This window comes from Amblyomma americanum, chromosome 5, assembly GCF_052857255.1.
Source record: "Amblyomma americanum isolate KBUSLIRL-KWMA chromosome 5, ASM5285725v1, whole genome shotgun sequence".
NCBI lineage: Eukaryota > Metazoa > Arthropoda > Arachnida > Ixodida > Ixodidae > Amblyomma > Amblyomma americanum.
In genome coordinates, this window is record NC_135501.1 from 159,613,284 (window position 1) to 159,639,539 (window position 26,256).

General features: G+C 43.9%; 2 protein-coding genes and 1 pseudogene across 2 annotated transcripts; all 3 read left to right on the forward strand.

Moving 5' to 3' along the window:
• Positions 1-394: 394 nt before the first annotated feature.
• On the forward strand, positions 395-8,749 carry LOC144135202 (sulfotransferase 1B1-like). The gene is made up of 3 exons (XM_077667944.1): positions 395-550; positions 5,146-5,628; positions 7,990-8,749. The coding sequence occupies exons 2-3, from the start codon at positions 5,173-5,175 to the stop codon at positions 8,473-8,475; spliced, it is 942 nt and encodes a 313-aa protein (XP_077524070.1). The 5' UTR covers positions 395-550; positions 5,146-5,172; the 3' UTR covers positions 8,476-8,749.
• Positions 8,750-17,277: 8,528 nt separating this feature from the next.
• Positions 17,278-19,558, forward strand: LOC144132856 (sulfotransferase ssu-1-like). The gene is made up of 3 exons (XM_077665559.1): positions 17,278-17,352; positions 17,766-18,250; positions 18,661-19,558. The coding sequence occupies exons 2-3, from the start codon at positions 17,795-17,797 to the stop codon at positions 19,144-19,146; spliced, it is 942 nt and encodes a 313-aa protein (XP_077521685.1). The 5' UTR covers positions 17,278-17,352; positions 17,766-17,794; the 3' UTR covers positions 19,147-19,558.
• A 2,567-nt stretch (positions 19,559-22,125) lies between these two features.
• LOC144134289 (sulfotransferase ssu-1-like) lies at positions 22,126-24,265 on the forward strand (annotated as a pseudogene).
• Positions 24,266-26,256: the final 1,991 nt, after the last annotated feature.

Consider the following 26,256-nt stretch of genomic DNA (forward strand, 5'->3'; position numbering starts at 1 on the left):
TCCCAAAGCGACTCAAGCTATGAGGGATGCCCTAGTGAGGGGCTCCGGAAATTGGGACCGCCTTGGGTTCTTTAACGTGCACTGACATCGCACAGTACACGGCCCTCTAGAATTTCGTCTACATCGAAATTTGACTGGCGCGGCTGGTATCGAAACCGCGTATTTCAGGTCAGCAACCGAGCGCCATAACCACTATGCTACCGAGGAGGCTTTTTTAGTCATTTGTATTTAGTGCGCAGACGTGCTGTCCACCAGTATACCCAGAAACCATTATCAGCACATGGCGCTATCACGACTGCTGGGTCCCTAGCTTTGACACACTGAGATAGTCGAGACAAAGGACGATTTCCTGTGCCTCATAAAAGGTTCTTGGCGCACCACAGTTAAGAGCCGCCTTTGGGGCGAGGAGGCAGTCGCGATAAGCACTCCCGCCCTTCTATTGTTCAACTGGCCCAGTTATACTTCCTGCTACTTACCGACTTGGAAGCCACGCCGACGCACCGGTAGGGAGACGTGGAAGTTTTTTTCAGTAGAAACCTTGCACAATAAGGTGAGCTCCATTCATTTGGGTTCTGATTGTTACTGCCCACACAGCCAGACACGTTCGCGAGCTACTAGAACGTTCAGGTATTACCATTAGACAGCATTTTTATTTGCGAATGCAGGCTTCTCTGCAAATAATGGTTCGAAAGACATAAGTCGCACGATTTCCTCTTCGTGGAGCACTTTGCAGCGGTTTTTACCAGCGGTTTGTAAGAAAGTAATTCCGAAAAAGACATTCTCAATGCCTACGTTTGTCCATTGTCACTTCTTATTTTTTTATAGGTCAAGTGATAACAATATAGAACTGCTACTAGGCCTTACCTTGCATTATTGGCACACTTCGTAATCGGCATTAAAGGCGCAGACAAGAAGAAGTGTGCGAGTTAGTCTCCGCTTCATTACGTCTAACACTGTTTCCTTATTGCACACACATGCCAGATGGCGTCACGTTAGGAGAAGGATATGTCGCGTTATATTTAGCTGTCGTTTCCCGTAGCCAATTCGTCTTGACAGCAGTCGCAAATTTCTCATAGTTCATTTGCGATGACACAGCCGTTTCTTACGCATTGAGACTATCAATAACTGCAGCGTATTGCTCTCAAATATTACTTTTAGAAAAAATAAACTATATCACACGGGCTAAAAGTGTGGCGCACCAACGGTTTGAACTTGGAAAAAGGGCCGAAGGGCTTCATGATCATCATCATCAGCCTGACTATACCCACTGAAGGGCAAATGCCTCACCCATGTCTCTACAATTAATCCGGTCCTTTGCCAGCTGCTTCCACCCTATGACTGCAAACTTCTTAATCTCATCCGCCCACCTAACCTTCTTCCGCACCCTGCGACACTTACTTTCTCTTGGAATCCACTCCGTTGCCTTTCAGGGCCAGCGGTTATCTTGCCTTCGCATTACATGCCCAGCCCAAGTCCATTTCTTCCTCTTGATTTCGGCTAGAATGTCGTTAACCAGTGTTTGTTCCCTCACCCATTCTGCCCGCTTCCGGTCTCTTAACGTTACACCTATCAATTTTCTCTCCATGGCTCGCCGCGTTGTCCTTAACTTAAGCTGAACCCTTTTCTTTAGCCTCCATGTTTCTGCCACGTAGGTGAGTACCGGTAAGATATAGCTGTTGTACACTTTTATCTTGAGCGATATTGGTAAACTGCCATTCAGAATCTGAGAGTACCTGCTATATGCGCTCGACCCCATTCTCATCCTTCTAGTTATTTCGCTCTCATGATCCGGATCAGCAGTCACTACTTGCCCTAAGAAGACGTTCTACTTACCACTTCCACCCCCTCGCTGCCAATTGTGAACTGCTGGTTTCTTGCTAGATTGTTGAACATTACTTTGGTTTTCTGAATGTTAATTTTTAGACGCAGCGTTCTGCTCTGCTTGTCTAACTCGTTGATCATGATTTGCAGTTCACCTTTTGAGTGACTCATAAAGGCAATGTCATCAGCGAATCGCAGATTCTTTGGGTATTCTCCATTAACTTTTATTCACAACCGTTCCCAATTCAGGCCTCGGAATACCTCATGTAAACAGGCGGTCAATAGCATGGGCGAGATCGTGTCTTCTCGCCTGACGCCCTTCCTTATTGAAATTTTATTGCGTACTTTATGGAGGACTATGGAAGCTGTGCAGTCGCTATATATATCTTCCAGTATTTTGACATAAGGCTCTTCTACATCCTGATTACGCAATGCCTGTATGAGTGCTGAGGTTTCCACTGAGTCGAATGCTCTCTCGTAATCAATGAAGACTATATATAGAGGTTGGTTATATTATGCGTATGCCTATATCACCTGATTGATATTGTGAATATGATCTATTGTAGAATATCTTTTACGAAAGCCTGCCTCATAATTTGTTTGATTCAACTCTAAGATTGCCCTTACTCTATTAGTGATCACCTTTGTAAATACCTTGTAGGGCAACGGATAGTAAACTGATCGGTCTGTAATTTTTCGAGTCCTTGGCGTCTTCTTTCTTGTGGATTAAGATAATGTTCGCGTTCTTCCAAGCTTCTGGTACGGTCGAGGTCATAAGGCATTGCGTATACAGGATGGCTAGTTTTTGCTAGCACGATCTCCTCTCCGTCCTTCAACAGACCTGCTGTTACGTGATTCTTACCAGCTGCTTTTCACCTAAACATTGCTCCTAAAGCTTTCTTTACTTTCTCTTTCGTTAATGGCGGGATGACGCATTGCTGTGCGCTAGTATCTCTGTTATTAACGTTCTGATTACATTTGCTACTGCATAAATTTGTGTAACTATTCGGCTTCTTTAACTATGTTATCCATATTGCTAATGTCATTGTCCTCCTTGTTAACGCATACCTCTGGTTCTTCTTATGCCTAGTTTCCTCTTGACCTCTTTTAGGCTACCTCCGTTCTTTAGAGCATGCTCGATTATCTCCATATTAAACTTCCTTATATGCGCTACCTTACGCTTATTTAATAACTTAAAAAGCTCTGCCAGATCTATTCTGTCGGTAGGCTTAGACGCCCTCATGCTTTGGCGTTTCTTAATCAGATCTTTCATCTCCTGAGATAGCTTGCCGGTATCATGTCGAACCGTCCTACTGCCTACTTCTACTACGCACTCCGTTATGATAGCTGTCAGATTATCGTTCATTGTAGGAACATGAAAGTCGTCTTCCTCAGTTAAAGCCGAATATCTGTTCTGCAGCTATATTCTGAATTCCTCTTTTTTCCCTCTTACCTCTAACTCGTTAATGGACTTCCTCTTCACTAGCTTCTTTTGTTCCCTCTTCAGGTCTAAGCTAATTCGAGACCTTTCCATTCTGTGGTAGCTACAGCGAACATTTTCTAGGAAGGCCACATCCTGAACGATGCCAGTTTGAGAGCATAGTAATAAGTCGATTTAATTTTTAGTCTCATCATTGGGGCTCTTCCAGCTCCACTACCTGTTCTATAGTTTGCAGAAGAAGGTATTCATGATCCGTAAATTATTTATACCTGCGAATTCGACTAATAACTCTCCCGTGCTATTTCTAGAACCTATCCCATAGTCGCCGACCGCATGGTCGTGAGCCTGTTTCTTGCCCACCTTCGCATTGAAGTCGCCCATCAGTACAGTGTACTGTGATTTTGCTTTGTTCATTGCCGATTCCACGTCTTCATAGAAGCTCTCAACGGTCTGGTCATCATGGCTTGATGTTGGCGCGTATCGTCCCTTATACGTACCATAAAACTTGTTACAACACCGCCATGTCGTTAGGGGGCTATTCTGCTAGCGGAAATTTAAATTACCAGCCTGATTCCCATTTTCGTACGATATCATGCCTGCAACATAATGGCGAGACTTACCTATCGTTTTCTTTTCGTTGCTCTATATGGTTAGCTTGAAGAATGTTTCGTGCAATCGGTAACATAGAGACGTTCGCCAAAACAAAATAAGGAGGTTACTCTCACCATATACAGAACCGTGCTTGCAGCACTCAATAAATTCAGGCTTCAAGGCCAGGGGGAGTTTGCACCTTTTCTAACCCCGCATTCCTGTCAACATGAACTCTACAAAGCATATAAATGTAGGTTTATGCACCTGATGTAAGAGATACCACTATTATTACTATTTTATTTTAATCGCGCATTCAGAGGATTACAGGTATGGTATTAATAAAGTCGCAGATCACAGCGCTGCGCTCCTGGTTTCAAGGCCAGATTTTACGCTCATTTTGAAAGAAAAAGAAACGGCGTGCACTATGGATACCCAGGCTAAAAACAAAATGCCAAAAAACTCTGCTTGTTCCGTGCCGGATGAGTACATCGTAAGGCTGAGATGTTTTTATTTTCTAAACAACAACAACTGATTAGCTATAAAAGAATATAATGCGCACATGAATCAACCTGTTAAGTGGAGCAATACTCCGGAAGCTTCAGGAACAAAACCACGAAACAGCACCAAGGAAGCCCAGCCTACGAGGTAATCGGGGTAATTTAACTCTGTTTTTAATTTTGAATAAATTTTGATCGGTCACGAAACACCTTGCTTGAGAATTAAAAAAACAGGCTGGAAAGCATCAACATAGAAGCGAGCTCCAGATTTCTAGTATTGTTGGCCGCCAAGCGTCATCAAGAGGTGACGTATTACTTGGTCGGGCCTTATTAAGGCGAAAGCCTTCATAGGCTCATGACTCGCCAGTGTTGTTCGCGGAAAATTGTCGAACTATAGCGGTCAATCAAACTGATGACATCATCAATAAAACAAAATGAAAAGCCAAAAAAATACATATGAATGAAAATAAAACAAAAAAGTGAAAAGTTAAATATAAAAATCGACAAGTAAAAAAAACATTTCCGAACAAAAATAAAAAAATCATAAAATTCTAAAAATGCAAGGTCTACTGCCGTCGTAGAAAAAATTCGCATTGTAGGAAGTTCCATGCTTTCTCATTCCTGCACGTAAGTACACTTTGGTGCCCTCAGAAATTTTATTCTTAGGCTGCAGTACTGAAAAATTAAGCTCTCTATCTTCAGTTTACAAAAGATGTCAGAAAACTGTTGCTTTGCCTTTTTAGACATGAGAAGTTTACTTCGCGCTGACACTTTGCCCATTCTTGTATTTGACAGTTACCGCCGGCCGCGAACCGAGAAAGAATGGACGAATCACTGTACAGAGACGTCGATGGCGTGTGGATACACAAGTTTTTCAGTGACGAAGCCATTCGCTCTGCAATCAATTACAAGCCCAGAGACGGAGATATCTTCACCGTGACATATCCCAAATGCGGCACCAACTGGATGCAGTGCATCATCTGGAACATCCTGACGCACGGAGCACCTGCATCCGACATCGGAGAATTCAGCCTCATGTGCCCCTACATTGACTTGATCGGAGCTGGAGCTGCGGAGAACCCTTCGAGAATGGGTCCCATCATGACACACCTCCCTCTAAGCGTCTTTCGGCCAATGAGCTGCGCGAAGTACATCTATGTGGTCAGGAACCCGTATGATTGTGCCGTCTCTTACTACCATTTTCTCAAGGGACTTACGCCGAAGACGTTCACTGACCTCTCCGTCGAGAAGTTCCTCTCACTTTTCCTGTCAGGAAAGGTAGGTTATGCATTTTGTTTTCTCTTTCACAACTAAAACGTGACGTGTCAGTTAAACGCTTGAATTGATTAGGGTTGCAAACTGTCCATCTAAAGCTTTCTAGACCAGGCGGGTGCAGAAGGGATGGTGGTAAGTTTCAAAATAAAGAACCAATTCTCACTATGAGAAATATACTAGGCGGGACCCTAAAACGCATTACAGAAGCGTATATCCTTCTTGCCTGCGCACGAGCCGTACAACCGAGGTGATAAAGGAGGCAATACGTGGCTATCAAAATCTGTATCCGCTGATAACATCTTGACATACGTCATTATTTATAGCAAAAACGAACCCCTTGTAAATCTTGGTATTTATAAGCTTTCTTAAAGTCAGCGCTCATCTCCAATGACAGCGGCGCCGTCCCTACTGCCCTACTCTCATCAATCACGCAATGAGGGAAAGATAAAATGTCCCGGGTTTCGCTTGAACAATGCTCGTGATGCGTACTGCAATCAGCTGTTGCATACACCGACATGCACTAGGCAACATGTAAAGAGCTGGTGGAATCGATAGCCCTTTCACGTTATTTCCGAAGTAAATATAAATTTAATTGATTGGACCATAGAGAGTAGACAGCAGTGTTATACGGCAAAGGAAATGAATTACGCACATGTACCACTTATCAAAGCAAACTACTCAGCCCGAACTCACCGGGATTTGCCAACAGTTAAGAAGACTGCCGCCTCCAAGCAATAACGCTTGAATAGATCTTCAACAATTCCGTGCATAAGGCTATCGATGCTATGAACGGATGAACAGCCAGGTAACAGTTCATAATATAATCAACGTGGCAGAAGCGTTTACTGTGATTAATAAGCATCATTTCTTGTATTATATCCTCATTTTATGTCATTAGGTAATATCATTACCTATAGTCCATTTTTATATTTTATGCTAGCATTTTTGTTGTGTCCGTTGTATTATTTGTCTTGTGGATTGTGTGCTTCGTAACTCTGTTTTGATGAGGTTATGTCCCTAGTTCAAGTGTTATTGTCCCATTAAGTGAAAAGGTTTCGCCAGTGCCACAGTCAGTCATCAACATCTCCTTTTATGTTAATTAAAAAAATCAAATTAAGGCACAAATTATGACATAATGTACGCTGCCTGAAAAATCAAACGCAAAACACATGAGGAGAAACGCGTGCATCTGCATTAAATTCGTTTATTCTGTACACGGTAGAGTTTCCTGGAGCCTAAGGAGAATGTAAAGTGATGCACGCAAAGACCTGTGGCGCACTCTCACCCAAGAAGAAATGTAACAACTGGTCAACGATGCATGAGCATCGCGGTAGGTGAAAGAGTGTGGCGGGACGGAACTGAAAGTACATCACTAAAAACATGCCTTCCATTCATACAATCCATAGCCCCTCAAACCGCCCGCGCCTACATGCATATTTGAAATTTCAGGCAGGCGTTCCTCCTGCTTTTAGCGGTTTAAAAAATGTCACTTCTTTTAGGTTCTGAAGAAAATAGAGCGTTGCCTGTTTGAAAATGTTTGAAGGCAACATAGCAAAATTAATAAACTCACAGAAATCGATCCAAGGGGCATCGACACTATGTGCGGACAGTGCCATATTTTATATGTTTGACGTTCAGTTTCAACTTTGCTCTTTTAGCGGTTTGTCTAGCCTCTCGAACTTGCTTTGAGCTACGAGTCCTCCGCCAAATCAACTGAACTTTGGAAGAGAAGAATCCGACTTCAATCATTAGAAAACGATACTGAAAAATTTAAGTTTATCAATGGCTGAGCGAAGAGCTACTTTTAAGGAAGAAATAATCCAAGCAATAAATATTCAAGCAGAAAGAGCGGTAATGCCACTCTCCGTGACAAGAAAAAAGGTGTCACCACCGACTGGAAGACGTTGAAGTAACGAGCGTTAGCTGCTTGGTTTACTAGAATTGATATGAATGAGATAAAAGTCAGGTACACCAATGGAAATACGAATTTGATAACTTGCATTTGTAAGCGACGTCACCAATCAATCACCAATCGGATATATCAGTGACGTCACCAATCAATCACGAATTTGATATACTAATCACGTCACCAATCAATCACCAGTTTGGTTGCTATATCGATTTAGTATGGGGGTGGGGGGTGAGGGGGTGGCCATCTTGAATTCCTCGGACATAGAAAATTTCACGTCGAAGGGAGGTGGTAGAAGACATTAAAGAAATAGAGAAACGTGATGAGTAAGAGCTAACGGCCTTAAAAATGGTCATAATGTGTTTAAGCACAAAGTTATAAATCTGTTGACCAGAAGATTGCTTCCGCTATTACAGAATAAAAAAGAAAATATGGACTTTTTTTCCTCTTTCTAGGTCATTTATGGCGACTACTTTGACCACTTGCTGCCCTGGTACGAGCGACGTCACGATAAGAACGTCTTGTTCCTTACCTACGAACAGCTGAAAGCGGACATCCGGGGACAAGTGCTCAAGATAGGGGATTTTCTGGGAGAAAAATACGGCTACGCCTTGCGTGTGGATAAATCATACTTAGAGAGAGTCGTATACGGCTCCAGCCTGGAGAATATGAAAGCCTTGTTCAACGTCAAGCCAGAAGACAGGATGAAGAAGATAGCGGAGGCCGCGGCGGCGAAGTGTCCGTCCATTGAGATGTTGAAGAATATGCCGCAAGGCAATCACGATATGCACGAAGGTGCGGGATTTGTGCGGAAAGGAATTGTGGGCGACTGGAAGAATTACTTCACGCCGGACCAAATAGAACAGATGAAAGCTTGGATCAAAAAGAAGACTCAGGGAAGTGACATAATGTCACTCTGGGAAGACTGTGACCTTCCTTAACAGGACGTATTCGCTGTCTGCACCAAGGAATACAGCAGATCTTTAGGGCGCAGTATATGTTAGACAATTATGAAATCTCCATTTGATTTTCAGGCCTCTAATTTTTTCTTATCTGTACTTGTTTTAACTGTAATCTTTCAAGAATTACATTCACTTCACCGTTCCGAGGCGTTGACGATGAACAGTGGAAATTAGCGAAGATCCTTTCAACACCCCAGGAGCATATTCGAAGCCGAGCTGTGAAGTGAATAAAAACCATGCGCCTTTTTATTTGGCTGAAAGGAGATAAAACCGTTGCAATTCTCGTCAGCGAGCTAGGTGCTGCGACATGGTGGGGCGCTGCCCCCCAACCAATTTAGAGCACTTCGCCCTCCTTTTTGAGATAACGGAAACAATGGTCGTGACAAGGCACACCAGGATGCCTGACAAGTGATGCGCAGAGCATAACGCCCCCTTGACACCTTCACAATGCACGCGTTCTCGGAAGAAGCAGCCTATTGTTTGTATTTTTGTCGAGCAGCTAAGGGCAGGAACGGGTCACGGCTGTCTTTTCTTTTTTTGGGGAACAGGGTACGGCAATCGCTCGTGCAGTGCATCAGGCGCTTCCTTCTGGACAACGCGGAAGAAAAAATTATGGGAGCACTTTGCCAATCTAAAGCGCGGCAAAGCGAAAGCCTTTGGCCTTGCCGAATACGATTCCAGCTTTGCAGGTTCCTGTGCCAGTGGCACTTCCAAAGGCTTCTACCTTGCCACACTTTTGATTTAGACGACGTTGTTGTTATTGTTGCCTCTAAAACGTTGTTGGCGCCCGCGGCCTGCTTTTCTGGCCTTGTTCTTCTTCTCTGGCTTCTCTGGTGGGTGCGCGCAGGTGGCGTCACCAGCGCGCGTGCCGTTACCATGAAGATCTCGGGTGTGACGTTACCTTCTCCCGTCGCTACGTCGACGTCCGCGCTGTATCGACGCATTTGGTTGTTTTCTTTCTTTTTTCGGTGTAATTAGCTATAATTAATTAACTTGTCACTCTACAGTCATCAAACTTAGAGTGCGGGTTACATTTTTCCCTCTCTCTGATGGTACTATTCCTTTGCTGCTCTCTTGATTAGTGGCGGCGTTATTCGTAGAAGACAGCGTTACATCGGACGGGCGAGTATGAGCCATTAAAGGCTTTCGCCTTAATAATCAATGAATAGAGTGGACTTCGTCACTCTCCGCGCTTTGATTCTCGTAGCTTCATCGGCGACTTGCTATAGTTTCCTCGAGAGATGTAGATATCGACTTGACCTCTAGCGCAAACTTATCACGAAACTCTTTCTTAAGGTGACGGTGGTGAAAAGCATTTATTAACAATATTTATAGAGAGGTTGCCTGGGGAGCAGCGCCTAGTGGGCAGCTCCATTTAGAATACTAGGTGAAGTCTCTTTCTCAGGGTCTCCAATAATCTGGGCCGCTACTCGAGCTCACTTAACCAGGGCTTGTTAGGCCGGTAGGTCCAGGCAGCCGAGCAGGTATGCCTCCCAGTTCTCTCGTGTAGGAGAAGCGGTTAGGGGAGGAAGGGAAGGATTATGCTGGCGTGCCTAGACTACGTGGAAGGTGTCAGCCACCTCCCCGCAGAGATAGCAGGGGCAGAGAAGGAAGGGTCGAAATATATGAGTACTGCCGGGCCCAGTAGAGTGTTAGTAAAGAGTCTAAGAACTATTTTTTCGCTCGCTTTCGATAGCCTCTTCAGAGGAGCTGTAATGAGTGGAGATAACTCATGCGTCATGCGTGAGATAGCACATGCGTCCTGATCCAGATCGGTAGGGTTTACGTCGGGAGCCCGGTTAGTGGGTGCGCAGGCGGCCTCGTTCTCTCGTAGTCCCTGAAGGCCTGGATTCCAAATGAGAATTTGGAGCGAGGGGTCCTGAACCCGAGCTGCTCTTCGAAGTATTCGTTGCTCTCCAGATGTTATCTTAGGGCGGAAGATGCCAGAAAACTTTTCCTCGTTGACTTGGCCCATACTGTAGCTGCTGTGAGAGACTGAAACTTGCATGTTTTGCACCGAATGAATTTTATTTTTTTTTCTTTTCGAGGGCGGCAGAAGACTTCTAAAACAAGTAACAAAGGCACTACTGGCCTCCATTTCTTCTGTTTTCCTGTTAACCAGATAAATAATAAATGCAGCCCCAAGCGTGTAGAGACGCTTCGCTCAGTAACATTTCTCGTTTCAAACAAGCGTTCGAGAACCAGTATGAAGCATACATATCGAATTTAAGATTGGTTGAACCATACCGCCTATATCAGACGGTGAACTCATTGCCGCAATAGCGCGCACCTGGTGCGTCATGAGAGAAAAGGAAATGCACTTTTTCTTAGGGCTCAGCACTGTTCTTTTAATTTTTGGTATTGGCTGCACTCTTTTGTGATAATTAAAGTGGTCAAGCCCTTCTGTTGTCGCATTTAGGCGCCGGAGCTACCCCAACAGCCGCTGCTGATTTCGTTCCTTGAAACCAAACCTCATGGGGCAAGCAATATCTTGCCATCTCACAAGGGTGGATGTCGCTGTAAGGAGACAACATGAAGGACGAGATCATTGACGCTCTGAAGTTCCTCTTCACAGAGGCTTAGCTTACTGCTGCTAAGCCAACCGCACTTGCATGGTCGCGAAACTGCCTTGCTGCTCAGCGCGAGGTGGGGAAACGAATGCTGGCTACGGCGGCCACATTTCTATGGAGGTAAAAAGAAAAAAACAAATGCCTGCGTGGGTTTGATATCAGTGCACTTTAGTAAACCAGGGTGGTGAGAATCATTTAAGTACTCTGCAGTGAGGCATATCTCAGCGGCGAGGTGTAGTTTCGAGGCTTGTAAGCTTACATTAAATTCAATTTGATTTTTGTGTTTGCTGTCATCCTGACCACCATTTTAAAATTTACACGAAGGAAAGTTATACCGCTGTCTCGGAAAATATCGGCTGAATTGCTCTTCAGCGAAAATTGCAAATTACAGGAGGTAGGGGATAAGAGGAATCAAAGGGTGGAAGGTGCTTGTTTATAGATGGACACTTGATCACGGGTTGAAGAAATGGGTGAAGAGAGTCGGATGAGGAGAGATCAATGAAGGTACCATCCCCTCTGGGACTAGGGCGAGCGGGGGCGGTCTCTATTACAGCGGATAAAAATCCCAGTAAACGGTAATTGAATATATATTTCGCTCGCTTGTGCTGGAAACCAGAGTGTTAAAAAGCACCATGCACGTACGCGATGTAGACTCCCCATTTTTCGGCAAAGGCTGAATGACAACTGTGACTAGAGCGGAAATTTTAAATGCGCTTTTGCTTTGCTTTCACTACAATAGCATTCGTGTAATTTCGTTTTAGAAAGTAGCATTAACGAACCTGACAATTTTCTACATTGCCTATATTTAGGATGCCTTCCGTAAGGCCACTGAAGGGAAAGTCAAACCAGCGCGCCCATCCCAGATATATTTTCGAGCACTCTGGACGGCAGGCGCACCCGATCCCGCGAGCGCGCTTCGGCGCGTGGCCTTCGCCCTTGTGAAAAAATGCTTAGCGGCGGCAGAGTTACAGCAAGACATTAGAGGCGCGTAAATATTCTGGGAGGAGAGTTGTGCAGCTTTTCGCAGGTCACTCGCGCAATCAACAGCGCCGATCGTTTCAAGAACGATGGAGAGAAATCTTAGTCTTGTGCGAGTTAACTGCTGACTCAGTGTTTCCACGCCTATTCCTTACAAAAATTGTCTATAGAGAGTCTATAGACTTCATATAAACTACATTGCCTTCCTATAGATGCTTTTGTCTATTTATAGTCTATTGACTATCTATAGACAATAGCCTATTAAAAGTGCATGGCCATAAATGTATAGATCGTCTATAGACTGTGTAGAGGATTTGTATTGCCTGAAGGCTTTTCTCTAGTATTTGTCTATAGAGAGTCTATAGACTTTATAGACAGAAGTGTATGGACAGTCTATAGACTGTCTAAAGAAATTTTTGTAAGGGTATGGGATGGCGGCGCGGTGGAAGGGGCGGCAGGTACGCAGAAGGCTGTAATCTGTGGATACGTGAGGAACGGAAGTGTGGTTTCATAAAAGACTGTGCCATGTACAACTGTTAGCTCTCCATCAGGCTTCATGAAGAATGAAATGTGAACCTCGGCTTTCGAAAACCCGTCTCCAGCGGTCTAAGGTTACGTACGTAGTCTGGGTCCCTGAGTGTTAAATATCTGTTTCGCGTGCGTGTGGTATTTGTACACTAGTTTAAATGTTTGTTTCAAGTCCGCTTTAACTTGTTCTTCGACCGTCGACTGTCCTCCTTTGTCAAGGTGCTCTGTGCTAAGAGTCGTAACCTAATCAATTGAGCTTCAGAAGATCAGAGAAGAACCAGACATTACACCTTATTTTCTCTTTCACTGCAGGGAAATAAAAGGCCTGTGAAGTATTGCATTCATTTCGTGAGGTCATGCCACTGGAAACATATAAAATGTACAGCAGTGGTAGCTTATTTGTTCCAGCATCCGACTCTTATGCAGGATCTGCGGGATCCGATCCCCACTGACACCCTACACCCATCGATTTCAAGTAGGGAGGAGTTTTCCATGGCGTCGTGCTCAGATTTCGAGAGTGAAATGATTGAAAAATAGTTTTTTGACCCCACCTTGCGTAGGCGGAAAAGTGCTCGTGTCATGGCACTCTTATCCGAATGGTGCCCTTGCCCCATAAATATTATTTTCCTTCATTACCATCTCAAAGTGTTCTGTAAGAATGACATTGACATGGGAGGCTTAGTGGTTTAATTCGCACTGTGTGTAGATTGGTGTTTCTTCGCACAGAATGGCGACGTAGAGCTCAGGGGTGAATCGTGTTTTATGGTGCATAGGGATGTTGTCACAGAAAGCAATAATGCAGGGTTGACGTGCTATGACAGCGCAATGCGCTGTCCAGGTTTCAGCGTCATTTGAAGCGGTGCATTTAGTTTTGAGTCTTCGGATTAGCCTTTAGTGCTCTAGCACTAAATCGTAAACTGTAGCCCGCAAGGGCACCCGCCGCGGTGGCTCAGTGGTTAGGGCGCTCGTCTACTGATTCGGAGTTCCCGGGTTCGGACCCGGCCGCAGCGGCTGCGTTTTTATAGGAGCAAAACGCTAAGGCGCCCGTGTGATGTGCTATGTCAGTGGACGGTAAGGATCCTCAGGTGGTCGAAATTATTCCGGAGCCCTCCACTACGGCCCCTATCTCTTCCTTTCTTCTTTCACTGCCTCCTTTATCACTTCTCTTACGGTGCGGTTCAGGTGCCCTACCAGATATATGAGGCAGGTACTGCGCCATTTCCTTCCCCAAAAAACAATTATTATTATTAGCCCGCTAGTGCTCAGAATATGCCAGCCATAGAACGACCACGGTTTAGGCTTTTGACGGTTGCCGAAGATACCTGTCACAACCACTTGGGTATCAAGAAAGGCAAGGTACCATTTTGCACGATGAGAAGAGCTCACCTCATTCAATGCGTTTTGCGCGAGGAGACATCCATCGTGCCCAGACCAGGCATGACACGCGTGTCCTATACAGCTTCAGCATAGCGCAGACCCTCGTACCTCTAGAAATTGGCGTGGTTCTACGTAACGTGACAACACTGCGCATTCGTCTCAAGATTTACATCAGGCTATGTATCACGAAACTGATTTCAGAAGAAGACTTTATTTTAGGTTGACATTAGCTTATCCGGCATGTAATGGTTGTTAGCCGGGATGGAAAGGTGTTTCAGATTGGGAAACTGAAACACGATTTAAAACGAGCAGAATTCCAAAAATAGAAGTGTCAAGCTTCAGTCGTAGAAAATAAAGAGATGTATGTCATGAACTAGTCTGCCAACTCTCTCGAAGCACTGGGCTGGTAGAGTATCTTGCTTTGGCCTTTTTCGCATCACGGGCATTTTTTCTTCATTTTTAACGGTATGTAAACGAAACCTCAAGCAAAAATAGCACAGCCTATGTAGATATCTAAGGTTTCGCTCACGTAGCTGCGATCAAGAAAGATGGAAGGGAGAAAAGAGCAGTTTTGAAAATTCTTTAAATATAAAGGCTGGGTAAAAGAAACAGAGATTGCACTGCAATGCTACATTAATAACTAGTGTGATGCAATAGTAGCAGTAAAAGTGCGGCACTGCTCGTTATTGCCTCGATATTGACCGTTGTTAGTAGATTTTAAATCTATTCTTGAAATTTTTTATTCAGAATGCATATTATGCGCTAATGTGCGAATAATCACAGCAATTTTTCAGCCCTTATTTCTTTAATTTCGCCTCCTTGACTACTTGAACATTTTTCAGATTAGTGTTTTTCCCTAGGCTGCAAATGTCAAGCACCTAAAGAGTAGGAACTTGTGTAGTGTAATTCATAATATCACCTGAAGTATATGCTAAAGAGGGGCCAATCGTATTCTTTGTATTTCGCCGGATTTTTCCCTTAGCTTTATTTTATTGGTTGTGAACGTCATTCTCTCATATTACAGTTGTAATCTGACAGCTGATGGGTGTGCATTTCGACGCCCTCTTGTTCACGGTGCCGAAATTTTGGAACTGCTTCTTGGACTGCTATTATTTTATTAATACCCTAATCAAAATGCAACATGACAATATAGTCCTGTTACTTAATTTTTGATCAAGTCATTTCGATACAATTCACTGCCTTAAAAAAACTTAACTACTAGCACTAAGTCAAGGTAAACTTTCGTTTGGACCGCACGTTTTTTAAAAAGCGTTACTAAAAAAACATTCAGATTTCTTGAATATTGTTTAATGTGTTCTTAGCTCTCTAAGCAACAACGTTCCTCCTCTATAACCTCCGTGGTAGTCCCAAAAAGAATAAATAAGTCTTTCTTTCAAGTTTAGCCATTTTAAGTTTAAGAGAATGGCTACAGGCACTCGCCGTAATCACTAGTAATTGATTGGTTATTTCAATTATCATTCGGCCAATGTATTTTTTTGGGCGGGGTATCCGTGGCTTTTTTTTATTATGAATGCATGCTTCCTGTCTTCATAAAAATTACTTTCATTGTGCTACTAAAAAGAGATTTTCTTTATTTGTGCAAAACACCTTTTCAGCATACAATTCAGGAATTTACAGTTATGACCTGTTTTTAGTCATCCGCAACCTGAATGCCGGGAGAATGTAGGGCATGCCATATCTTGAAATACTTTGTTTCTACGTTCGAAAAGCCTAAGTAAATGCAATTCGAGGAGGTTTCGTAGAGCACGTAGTTATACGAGCTGCCCGTCGCTTAGTGTAGAATACCGAATGCTACTGAACATTCCATTGCCATGTACTTCTCATTCAGTTTCGCTTCTTGCTCCACCCAAGCAGAACGGCTATCATCGAGCTGGCCATATTGAAGCAGGAGCCTGCCCTTACCCGCCGCTCAAGATAGGCGACACAATAGCGGGAAATGCGCACGTGTCTACTTCATGTAGACGCGCCAGTGCGAAGGACACGCGCCGAGTGCTATGCCATTAACTCACAATAGTCTGCGGAGACATCGTCGTCGTGGCCTTGTGCGGTCGCATGGGATATTTTTTCCCAACTCTGCGTACCAGCCGCCAAGAAACCGTAGTAGAAGCAACCGGCACGCAGACGGGCCTTTCGCTAAGGTGAGAGGAACTCATTCATACTTTATTTTGATATTTTACTCGCCTGTTATGCTTTATTATGCAGGGTTTATCTCCTCAGGCTGTAAACAGATCGAGAGTATTGCTAATGCCGCTGCAATTAAAATGACTGTATAAATGCAATTTAGTATTAGTATGAGCATCGGTTATACACTTTGACATGTAGAAGCTCTGCACTACTTACATCACCGCGGCGCATCGTTGCTGTAGAAGTAAAAACACGTGCCCTACCAAGTTAAAATTAGTTACCACGTGGTGGTCGGCTTGTTCGCTTCCTCCACCGCCGCAGGCTGCAGGCACATGTGTCATCTCTCTACCGACCGCTTATTCAAATAATCAGTCATACTACTCCAGCCCCATTGAAAGTTAGCTTAGAGGAAATATTAGAGAAATGATCTGGAATGCTTCAATTCACCCTGTAGCGCTTAGTACGAAATAACTTCTTTTCTCTCAACCTCCCACACAGGTTCTTCATAAAGAAATACTTTTTTCTTATTCGACATTGATTCTGAAGATTCATCTCAAGTTAAAGGTCTCTACGAGGACCCTGTGAAGCGGTGTTAAATTTTTATTATTTCTTGCATTGCCTCTGCTGTAACCTGCATAGTTTCTGAGGCAGTTGCGTCTCTTTGATTAAGTTGAATTCTTTCTTTATCTGGCGTGTTTAATTCTCTGTGCTGCCAGCTCTCAAGTGATTTGGTATCTCCCCTTTGTTAGCGGTTCACTCAGTTCGTTTACTGCTCTTTTCGCAGTGTATTAAATGGCTGATCCATTATAAGGACGTTGAGGTGGCTCATATAACCGCATTTATTTGCAAAAGTGTAAAAAGAAATGGTAGCCTATTCCCAATATTACTTGTGTTTACATTATTACTGTTCGTGTTTTATTCCGTTGTTTATTGTCTCATTAACATTATCACTACCACGCAGCTGATAATCTACACTGCCGTAGTGATAATTTTGCGTCTTTCATGATATATTCGACATACTACATGAAAATATCTACCGCATTATTTACCTAGTTCTTTACCACCACTCGTTTATTACATTATAGTTATGACTTCATAAGACTTGATTTATTACATTCGTTTTCCGTTTTGATCAGTGCTGAACAGTAGTGCCGATATTCCTGATTGTTCTTTGTTCGCTTCTTCACAGATTAAAAAAAAATGCCAGCTGCCCCATGCATATGACAGTACTATAAGAAAAACCTCAGGCCCCATTCCGGCGAATATCATATTTCGTGGCAGTTATTAGTATTTTAGTCGAATTACTATTTGATATCTAATCTCGCCAAAGGTGTGCAGCCGCTAAATTTTTGTACGTGCCGTGATTGCGCTTGGTTTCAAATTATATCAACGACATGCAGAGAGAAGCTGTTTTCCTGAAGAAAGACCACTATTCGTATATTACTGCTCTCAAGTTCGATTGCACTATAGGATATTTTCGCTTCTAAAGAGCACGCTTAAAGTCTTTACTTCATTTTGTAAAAAAAGCCACTTGCTCTGACAAAGACCCTTTAAAACGTAGACACGTTTATAACTCTCCTTTTATCTTATATAGTATGCGATCATAAAAGAGCATAGTTTGGACGTACTAGAGGAAATGCATTACTGACTGATATTGATCTTCTACTGCAGACCTTCCATTGACTGAGAATACAGCCACCATGGACGAAGAGTCGTACAGAGACGTTGACGGTGTCTGGATGCACAAACTGTTCCGTGAGGAATCTGTCCGTTCAGCCATCAAGTACAAGGCACGGAAGGGTGACATAATAACAGTCACCTACCCAAAGTGCGGTACCAACTGGATGCAGGTCATCGTCTGGAATATTATAACACGTGCGAAACCAACTTCCCACATTGGCGAATTCACCCTCATGTGTCCGTTCATCGAAATGACCGGAGCTGGAGCCGCTGAGAATCCGGCACGAATCGGGCCCATCATGACACACCTTCCAATGAGAGTTTTTCCTCCTGTGGAGCACGCGAAGTACGTATACGTGGCAAGGAATCCTTACGATTGCGCTGTCTCTTACTACCATTTCATCAAGGGCCTTACTCCCAAGACTGTCACCGACGTCTCCTTTGAAAGGTTCCTTTCTCTCTTCTTGAATGGAAAGGTAAGCTGACGTTACTCTAAACTCCTCGCCTCTAACGAGGGGAAGTTTCAGAAGCGGATTAGTTCTTAATGAATGAAAATTTATAAGCTCGGCACTATCATTGCTTATTGTGATGCCGATCGTTTTTATTGGAACCGTAATTTGGTCACGCACGAACTTCCTATACTTAAGTTAATTGAAAATGATTTCATTGCACTCCATTCAGGATGCATATAATGTGATCGCATCGGATAGCAGCGAGCAGTGCTTGACTAATCAAGAAACGTGTACAGAAAGCCGAGTGAGGTTCTATGCTATACGTAACCTGCATTTTTCTATTTTTTTAATTTGATTAAGACTGACTCATCAGAGAAGAAAATTTCGTTTTCGATTACTAATGTAATACATGATTTGGTTTTTATTTTGCACAGGTGGTCTATGGTGACTATTTTGATCACCTTCTGCCTTGGTACGAGCGTCGACATGACGCCAACGTTTTGTTCATCACCTACGAGCAACTCAAATCCGACACCAAGACACAGGTGCTCCGTATTGCAGACTTCCTGGGGGATGAATACAGCGCCTGCCTGCGTCAAGATGAAGACCTCCTGCAGAGAGTTATAGACGCATGTAGTCTGGAGAGTATGAAGACCTTCTTCAAGGACAAACCAGAAGAGAGGTTAAAGAAAACAGCCGCGTTTGCGTTAGAAAAGTCTATGCCATTCGAAGTGCCGAAACACACGCCAAAGGAGAAAGTTGAGATGCACGAAGGAGCCGGATTCGTGCGGAAAGGAATTGTGGGTGACTGGAGAAACTACTTCATGTCGGACCAGATAGCACAAACGAAGTCCTGGATCGCGAAAAAAACTGAAGGTAGCGATGTAATGACGCTATGGAAGGACTGCGACCTGCCGTGAACATGAATATGTTGCATGTGCTGCAAGTCAGATGACGGCTGCTTATTCAATTAACAACTAACATGAGGCAGGTAAGACAGCTAGTTAATGTTCTCGGGAAATGTTATGAAACTCAACTAAGCTGCCAGGACGTTGCGCTGGTCACTGTTGAACGCTGATAGTGGCTGAGCTGCTGACTTTTTGCAAGACCATGGCGACGGTCGTGCTGCCAAGCTGACTGACTTTAGAAATACTAGTTGCGTTCACCAGAAAACGGAAAAAGTTCTTGGTGGAATACAAGTGTTTTTGGATTGGCATGCGACAAGAAGTCACTAGTGGCTTTGGCACACGTACCGAAAAGAGGTGTTTGTTCTCTTGTACTTACACACTGAATAATAAATAGCCTGATGATCATAATGATTACCCTTTCATATCGCCTAGTATTTTTGTGCGTTTGATAGCCGTTTTGTTAACGCTATAAGATTTTGATAACTCTTTAGCCCTCCATCGTGTCCTGTTGGCGGGCGCGCCGCCATCTTAAATTTCTTAGGCGGTTGCGGCTGCTTCGTTACCAAGCTTCCATGAGTGCCACGATTTCCTGCTTTTCAGACACTGCTAAGCGTGGCTAACTTAGTATTCATACCGAGTTTTTTTTTTGTGTTGCCTTGAATTTGAAAATCGGGCTGTAAAAAAGCTTGGAGCTTTTGAAGAGATTCAATTTTTGCGTGTGTTACGAAATGCTCTTTTGAACGGATACTGTATGTTAACGATATGGTTCCTGTGTGGCGTCACTTTAGCTGCAAAATTTGTTAAGTTGCGAGTAATAACTGCTCAGGCTATGCTCAGTGGGCAAAGAAATAAGCTCCGATGCTTTCAGCGATTCGAAAATAATTTTTATACAGCGCTGTTGCTACCGCCTAAGTGGTTATGCACCAACCCCACCTGAAAGTTACGTTTTGAAAACCTAGTTTTTCGCGACGCAGTAGAGAAAGCGTTTAGCAGCGTTGAATTTAAATGTCTTTAATGAGATATACTTCATCTTGCTTACTAAGTGGAATGCCTTCCAGGCATCTAAGCTTTGCTGAACTGTGTCACTATGAACAACATGCCATATGGGACCCTAATTCATATTGAAGTGGCATATATTGCTTAGTTACATGCAGAAATTACACAAACCTGCTGCATAAATCTGCCATATGCACATATCGCAATTCTGATTCGCTGATGGCATTATTACTTGTGTCAGTAATCGTCGGGAAAGTTGAGCTCTTGTAACCTGAGGTACTGTTAATCTTTCCTAAAGTCGGCTTTCATCGCCAATGAAGGCAGCGCTGGTCCTCCTCAATTAGAACTTGTTGCTGGGCTAGTTGGTGCAAAGGTGATGCATGGGCACGAACAACACCAGACACAAAAGCAACACATACAGTAAGGTCGCAAACTGTCAACTGGTTTTACAGCGCGGGAAATTCATTCTATAGTACTTGTTAAAGAAAAATAAAATGAAAGAGCAGTTCAAAAATGGTTGCGTCATGGACCGTGAGTAAACTTGTTTTTGTCTGCTGTTTGTGGGGATGTGTGGCGGGTTCAGATTTTTCACTTCCTGAAGACGTCGATTTCCCGCTTTGTGAACATGACTGAAGTGCTTTTAAGCACGTGCCTTCATTTTCTGACTCCATGCAAAAGGCTTGAAACAACTCAAGCCAAACATGAAAAAGCAACTAGCCCCATTTGCAGCTTTACTTGGGCTCTTCAGTGTTCGTCTACGTCTCATACATCAGCCGCTATTGGCCTGTGGCAAAGTTGTCCGGCTGCTCAGCGCGAGGTGGCGGAATCGAATGCCGGCTGCGCCGGCGTAACGTGGCAAAACGGTAAGGCGAAAAGTAAAGGCTAACGTTAGCCTTTAGCCCGTTTTAGCAGCGAGAGTTTGCTCAATCATCACCCCTGCATAAACTCACCAGCAGGGACATGTCACCCCACGAAGCATCCTTTTCATATTACTTGACCACTAACTACGACCGCTCCGGTTGCTGGCTTATTATTTCCCGAACAGCTATCAACTGCAACGCCCTTCCCATATCCTGCCCATCACCGCTTGCGACGACCGCCACTTGCAAAATTTGCAATCATCATTTATATGCAATCTCCTCAAATATGTAACACCCCGGAAGGGGTCTTTAAGGCAAGACAAAAATGAAACAGACCGAAACAAAGTTTGTATTGCGAATCAGTGCAGTGCGCAGTACAAATCAGAGAAGCTTCCTGCAGGGGGAATAGATAGGACCCGCTCTTCTTGCCTTTAGTAGGCTAAAGCGCATCCCGAGACAATTTACGGCCGCTACTGGTGGTGGTAAATACGATATTTGATAAACTGCTTGCCCCCCCCCCCCCTCCCCTCCTGTCTGTGAACTCGGTGGGTCCCTTAGATCCACCGTTTATGGCGGGGTTCTCCTCTTTCAGTTCTAACTCTTGTTCCGCTGAAGCAGACCTGCTATCAACGAGATGGCAGTATTGACACCGCAGCCTACTCTTACCCGCCGCTCGAGGCGCGCGTACAATCGAGGGAAGTACGCACGCGTCCACTGCACGTGCACTGGTTGGTGTGAAGGACACGCAGCGAGTACTTCGTCATTACTTCTCATATGTCTACGAAGGTTGCGTCGTCTTTTCCTTGTCGGGAAATTCTTTCAATGTAGTCTGTAGCCGCTGCCACGGAAACACGTACTCGGAACAACTGCCCCGAAGTCGGATGTTTCTCTAAGGTAAAAGCACGTACAAGAACTAGTTGAAGTGTGATTTGAGTATTTTACGGTGGTGTTACACTTTATTTTGATCATGTAACCTGCTCGGCCTGCAAACGGCTCGTGCGTGCTATTAGCTTCCTAGTTGTCAATCTGCCTGGTTATGCGACTGCGACACTACTCCGCAATAGTGTTGAACATTCTGGGTATCAAGTTGGAGCGACCAAATCTCTTTTAGTATTTTCAGTTCACTTTGAAACGTTTGATACGGCGTTACTGCTGCCGCATTCAAAGTTGTGTTTTATTCCTGTTAAGTTAAACACATATTTCTTCATTCGCTCCAATTTAGTAATATTTCATTATTGACGTTACACACTGAACATTTCCTAAATCAATTGCAAGTTGTGAACTAGAAGACTCTTATGCTGTGAGAGTTCCTCACTATTTTCGCCTTATCCTTGCAGCAATCTGTATTGCTGCAGTAGGACTTGCGCTGCTTGAAAAGTCAACCCCTTCCTTTCCTTCGATGGCGTACTCTGTTTTCAGGTGGCGCCGGGCTTCTGCTGTGTTGTTATGTTCTGTGAATTTATTTAATATATGTCTCAATAGTCTGTTACTCCAGACCGAGGTAATTTACCTGAAGAAATATGGCAATTTGTTTCCTACTGGTGGCGTGGTTCGCTTGTCTTGTTACCTTTATTTTCGTTATGATAGCGCCCTCTAAGGTCATACTGCCGCTTGTAAAGAATGTCCTTCCAGTTTAGAGCCGCCCTAACAAACTGATAAGTATTGGTGACTTTTCTCTTATCCTCATAGAGTAAATAACTAAAGAGCTCAGGGTGGACGTCCTTGAGGAAACCCATTATTGAATGATATTTCACTCCCTCGCAGACTTTCCACTGGCACAGAATATGGTGACTGTGGACGAAGAGTCGTACAGAGACGTCAACGGTGTGTGGATGCACACATTTTTCCGTGAGGAACCTATCCGTTCAGCCATCAAATACAAGCCACGGAAAGGTGACATAATAACCGTAACCTACCCTAAGTGTGGCACCAACTAGATGCAGGTCATCATTTCAAATATTATAAGGCGTGCGAATGGGACCCATCATGACAAAACTTCTAATGAGTTTTCCGCTCGATTGAGCATGCGATGTACATGTACGTGGCAAGGAATCCTTACGACTGCGCTGTCTCTTACTACCATTTCATCAAGGGTCTCACGCCGAAGACTGTCACCGACATCACGTTGGGAAGGTTCCTTTCTCTCTTCTTGAATGGGCAGGTAAGCCGACGTTAATGGCTCGTCACGTTTCAACCGGAAGTTCAAATTGAGTAAACGCATCAGTACTTTGGTAGTAGAAAATGCAGTCACCGCCTTGTTAGCGCTTGTCATTCTTGCAGTAAGCATTTTGATGGCAGCGTTGCTTGGTCATATCATAAGCATCCTAAATCTATGTTGTAAGCAAGTAAATTACTGAAACTGGATTTCTATATGTACCCCTTTGCCAGATGAAAGCAGCAATGGGATTTGCATTACAGTAGTATTTTAGAGCCCTTATCGTACTGCTATTGATCAAAAGGTCCCTAAATATAAGGCGACGGTTTCTACTTTTCTTTTTTTTAATTTTAATTGGTTTTTGGGGAAAGGAAATGGCGCAGTATCTGTCTCATATATCGTTGGACACCTGAACCGCGCCGTAAGGGAAGGGATAAGGGAGGGAGTGAAAGAAGAAAGGAAGAATGAGGTGCAGTAGTGGAGGGCGCCGGAATAATTTCGACCACCTGTGGATCTTTAACGTGCACTGACATCGCATAGCACACGGGCGCCTTAGCGTTTTTCCTTAGGAGCTACGTTAAGTGTGTGCTCTAAGGTTAGGAAGGAAAACTCGTTGATTGGTTACTTTTGGCAAAGACGGTACGTTATGTGGTTCTCGACTGCGTCACTTGTTCCTGACGAATGAACTGTCTATAGTCGCAGAGAATGGTGTGCGGTAAACTCAAACCTGCAGTGTTTTTTCAGTTCTAACCATCGCATGCCGCTTTAAAAACAGATGAGCTTGGATGATGCGCAACTCGCCAAATTTTTGTTTTTTGATTGAAGTAGTCGCATCTTATCGCAGTTAATCTACGGTGACTACTTTGATCACTTTCCTCCTTGGTATGATCATCGTCATGATGCCAACGTTTTGTTCATCACCTAAGAGCAGATTAAGTCCGATACCAAGACACAAGTGCTTCAGATGGACGAGGAGGCAGGATTTGTGCGGAAAGGAAATGTGGGCGATTGGCGAGACTGCTTCACGTCCGATCAGACAGCGCAAACTAAGGCTTGGATAGCGAAAAAATGTAAAGGTACTGAGGTAATGACGCTGTGGAAAGACTGCGACCTACCGTGAGCAGGAATGTCTGCTAAGTCAGCTACAACTTCTAACATCAGGCACGTAGTTAACGCGCCACTGAAGAGACGTATATTTTCGGCTAAGCGGTATGCATTCGTTACAACCGTGGTGCGCACTTTGTACCGGAGAACATAGCAGGCTGAGAGTAACTGTGAAACGTTTCTTAGCAAATGTTAATAGCCAAAACAGACTTACTTATAACCTTCCTGCTATGAAACTTTTTCAGCGATCAGATTAAGCTGTATCCCAGGTTGGGTTTAGTGTTTTCTATTTCCGAGCCAATACCTCCGATTTCTATTTACTAGCCACAATTTCGGATCGTCTCACGTCTAGATAATAGCTATATTATACGTTCAAATGCAAGCAACAGGCTTCATTTTGAGATATTTTCTGTTCGCTCGCGCTGAGAGAAATTGTATGTGTTGGCATGGATAAATGTAGAGCCATTCTCTAAGGGTCATGCTGGCATCAGAAGTAGATAGGTCAGTCACAGGAGGACTGGCGAATACTCCGATATTCTTTGTTGGCAGATAGAGAGCTTTCCTTGCCGCGTTGAGCTCTCTATATAGTCTGAGCCGTAAATACTTAACCTGAAAGAGGTGGCAAAGGGGGCATTTGGTATGCAGGTGTGCACTTTGGTACAATGCTTTCACTAAGCACTAGGCCAGAAAACAGTGACATTCCATCTGCAGTCCTCCAAATCGCGTCGCTGCATGGGGGTGTGAGTTCCTGTTTAAGGCAATGATTATGCGTTAGAATTCGTCGCATAACAGACAAGGTATGATTAAACAAATATTGAATATATGAACGGCTTTAATCATTGCCTCTGATAAATTAAACTCGTTCTCAGCATTTTTTCCGGAAATAGAATACATTTTTTTCAGCCCTATGCCTATTTCAAAAAATAGTTTTACCTTTCCCATTCTATCTGGAAACGCTCTCGACGCCAAGATGGCGCAGGATTTAAAGCGAGTTTTGAAACGGTTCCAGTGAATGTGACGATAGGAAACTGCAAACAAGTTGACTGCGCGTGATACAAATTTAATACCAGCACTAAAGATAGGTGTACATTCTCCACTCGGTGTATAAGTAGGAGTAATAAGGATTATCGCAAATAACTGATCATCTCACCGGAGCAATAAAAACGAACATGCCAATAACGAGATTTCCAGGCCGTGTTCAATCTTGGGGTCAAGGGGAGTTGAGCAGACAGTCAACGCTTGCGTAATTTCTTTTTTATTTTTTTTGCTATGAAAGGCATGCTTATGAAAAAAAAACAGTAATAAAAACGCAGATGACTATGGGCACGACGACAGAGATAAGTAAGAAAGGTCATAAGTAGAGTCACGGAGCACCTCCTAACGCCTATGGCACCACCGTGTCACTCGGGCGCTTGGAAAGCGCCGCCCTTGACAAAAGTCGCTGCCAGTCGGCCGGCGCTCTTCGCAAACGTGATAACGATCCGGCCGTCATTATTTCTGCTAATAATTTTCGCTCTCCACTTTACGCCCATTATATAGTAGTGCGTTCTTTCTTAATTGAGAGCATCTGGGTTTACTTGATAATGAATTATTCAACTCAGTTTCCCTAAGGATTATTGTGGTGTAGGCGCTTATTTTTTTCAAACTTTTTCGGCTCTGCAGCCTTAGTACTATTCCCGGCCAAGACATTTTGCGCCATTCATGGCGGAATTGGTAAATTATGAAAACGGAATCCAGAAATACATGAGAAAGAAAACTTAGTGCCCGCATATCTGTGTGAAAGCGTTAGTCCAACTGGCAGCATGCGCTTGGAATCATTGTAGGTAGACAGCATGAAAAAGAGAGGTCGCAGCAGTGGTTTACTACTGCGGGGAGACTATGGCCACTGGTAGAAGCTTTTTGGTTTTATGGGGGTTTACCGTCCAGAACCGGCTCAGGCTATGAGGGACGCTGTATATTGGAGGGCTCCGAAATTTCAACCACCTAGGGTTCTTTAACGTGCACTGA

Excerpts from the sequence above, each read along its gene's own strand:
- LOC144132856 (XM_077665559.1), top strand. The coding sequence starts at position 17,795 with ATGGACGAAGAGTCGTACAGAGACGTTGACGGTGTCTGGATGCACAAA. Across the intron at positions 18,251-18,660 it reads CTCTCTTCTTGAATGGAAAG|GTGGTCTATGGTGACTATTT; the intron begins GTAAGCTGACGT and ends TATTTTGCACAG.
- LOC144135202 (XM_077667944.1), top strand. The coding sequence starts at position 5,173 with ATGGACGAATCACTGTACAGAGACGTCGATGGCGTGTGGATACACAAG. Across the intron at positions 5,629-7,989 it reads CACTTTTCCTGTCAGGAAAG|GTCATTTATGGCGACTACTT; the intron begins GTAGGTTATGCA and ends TCCTCTTTCTAG.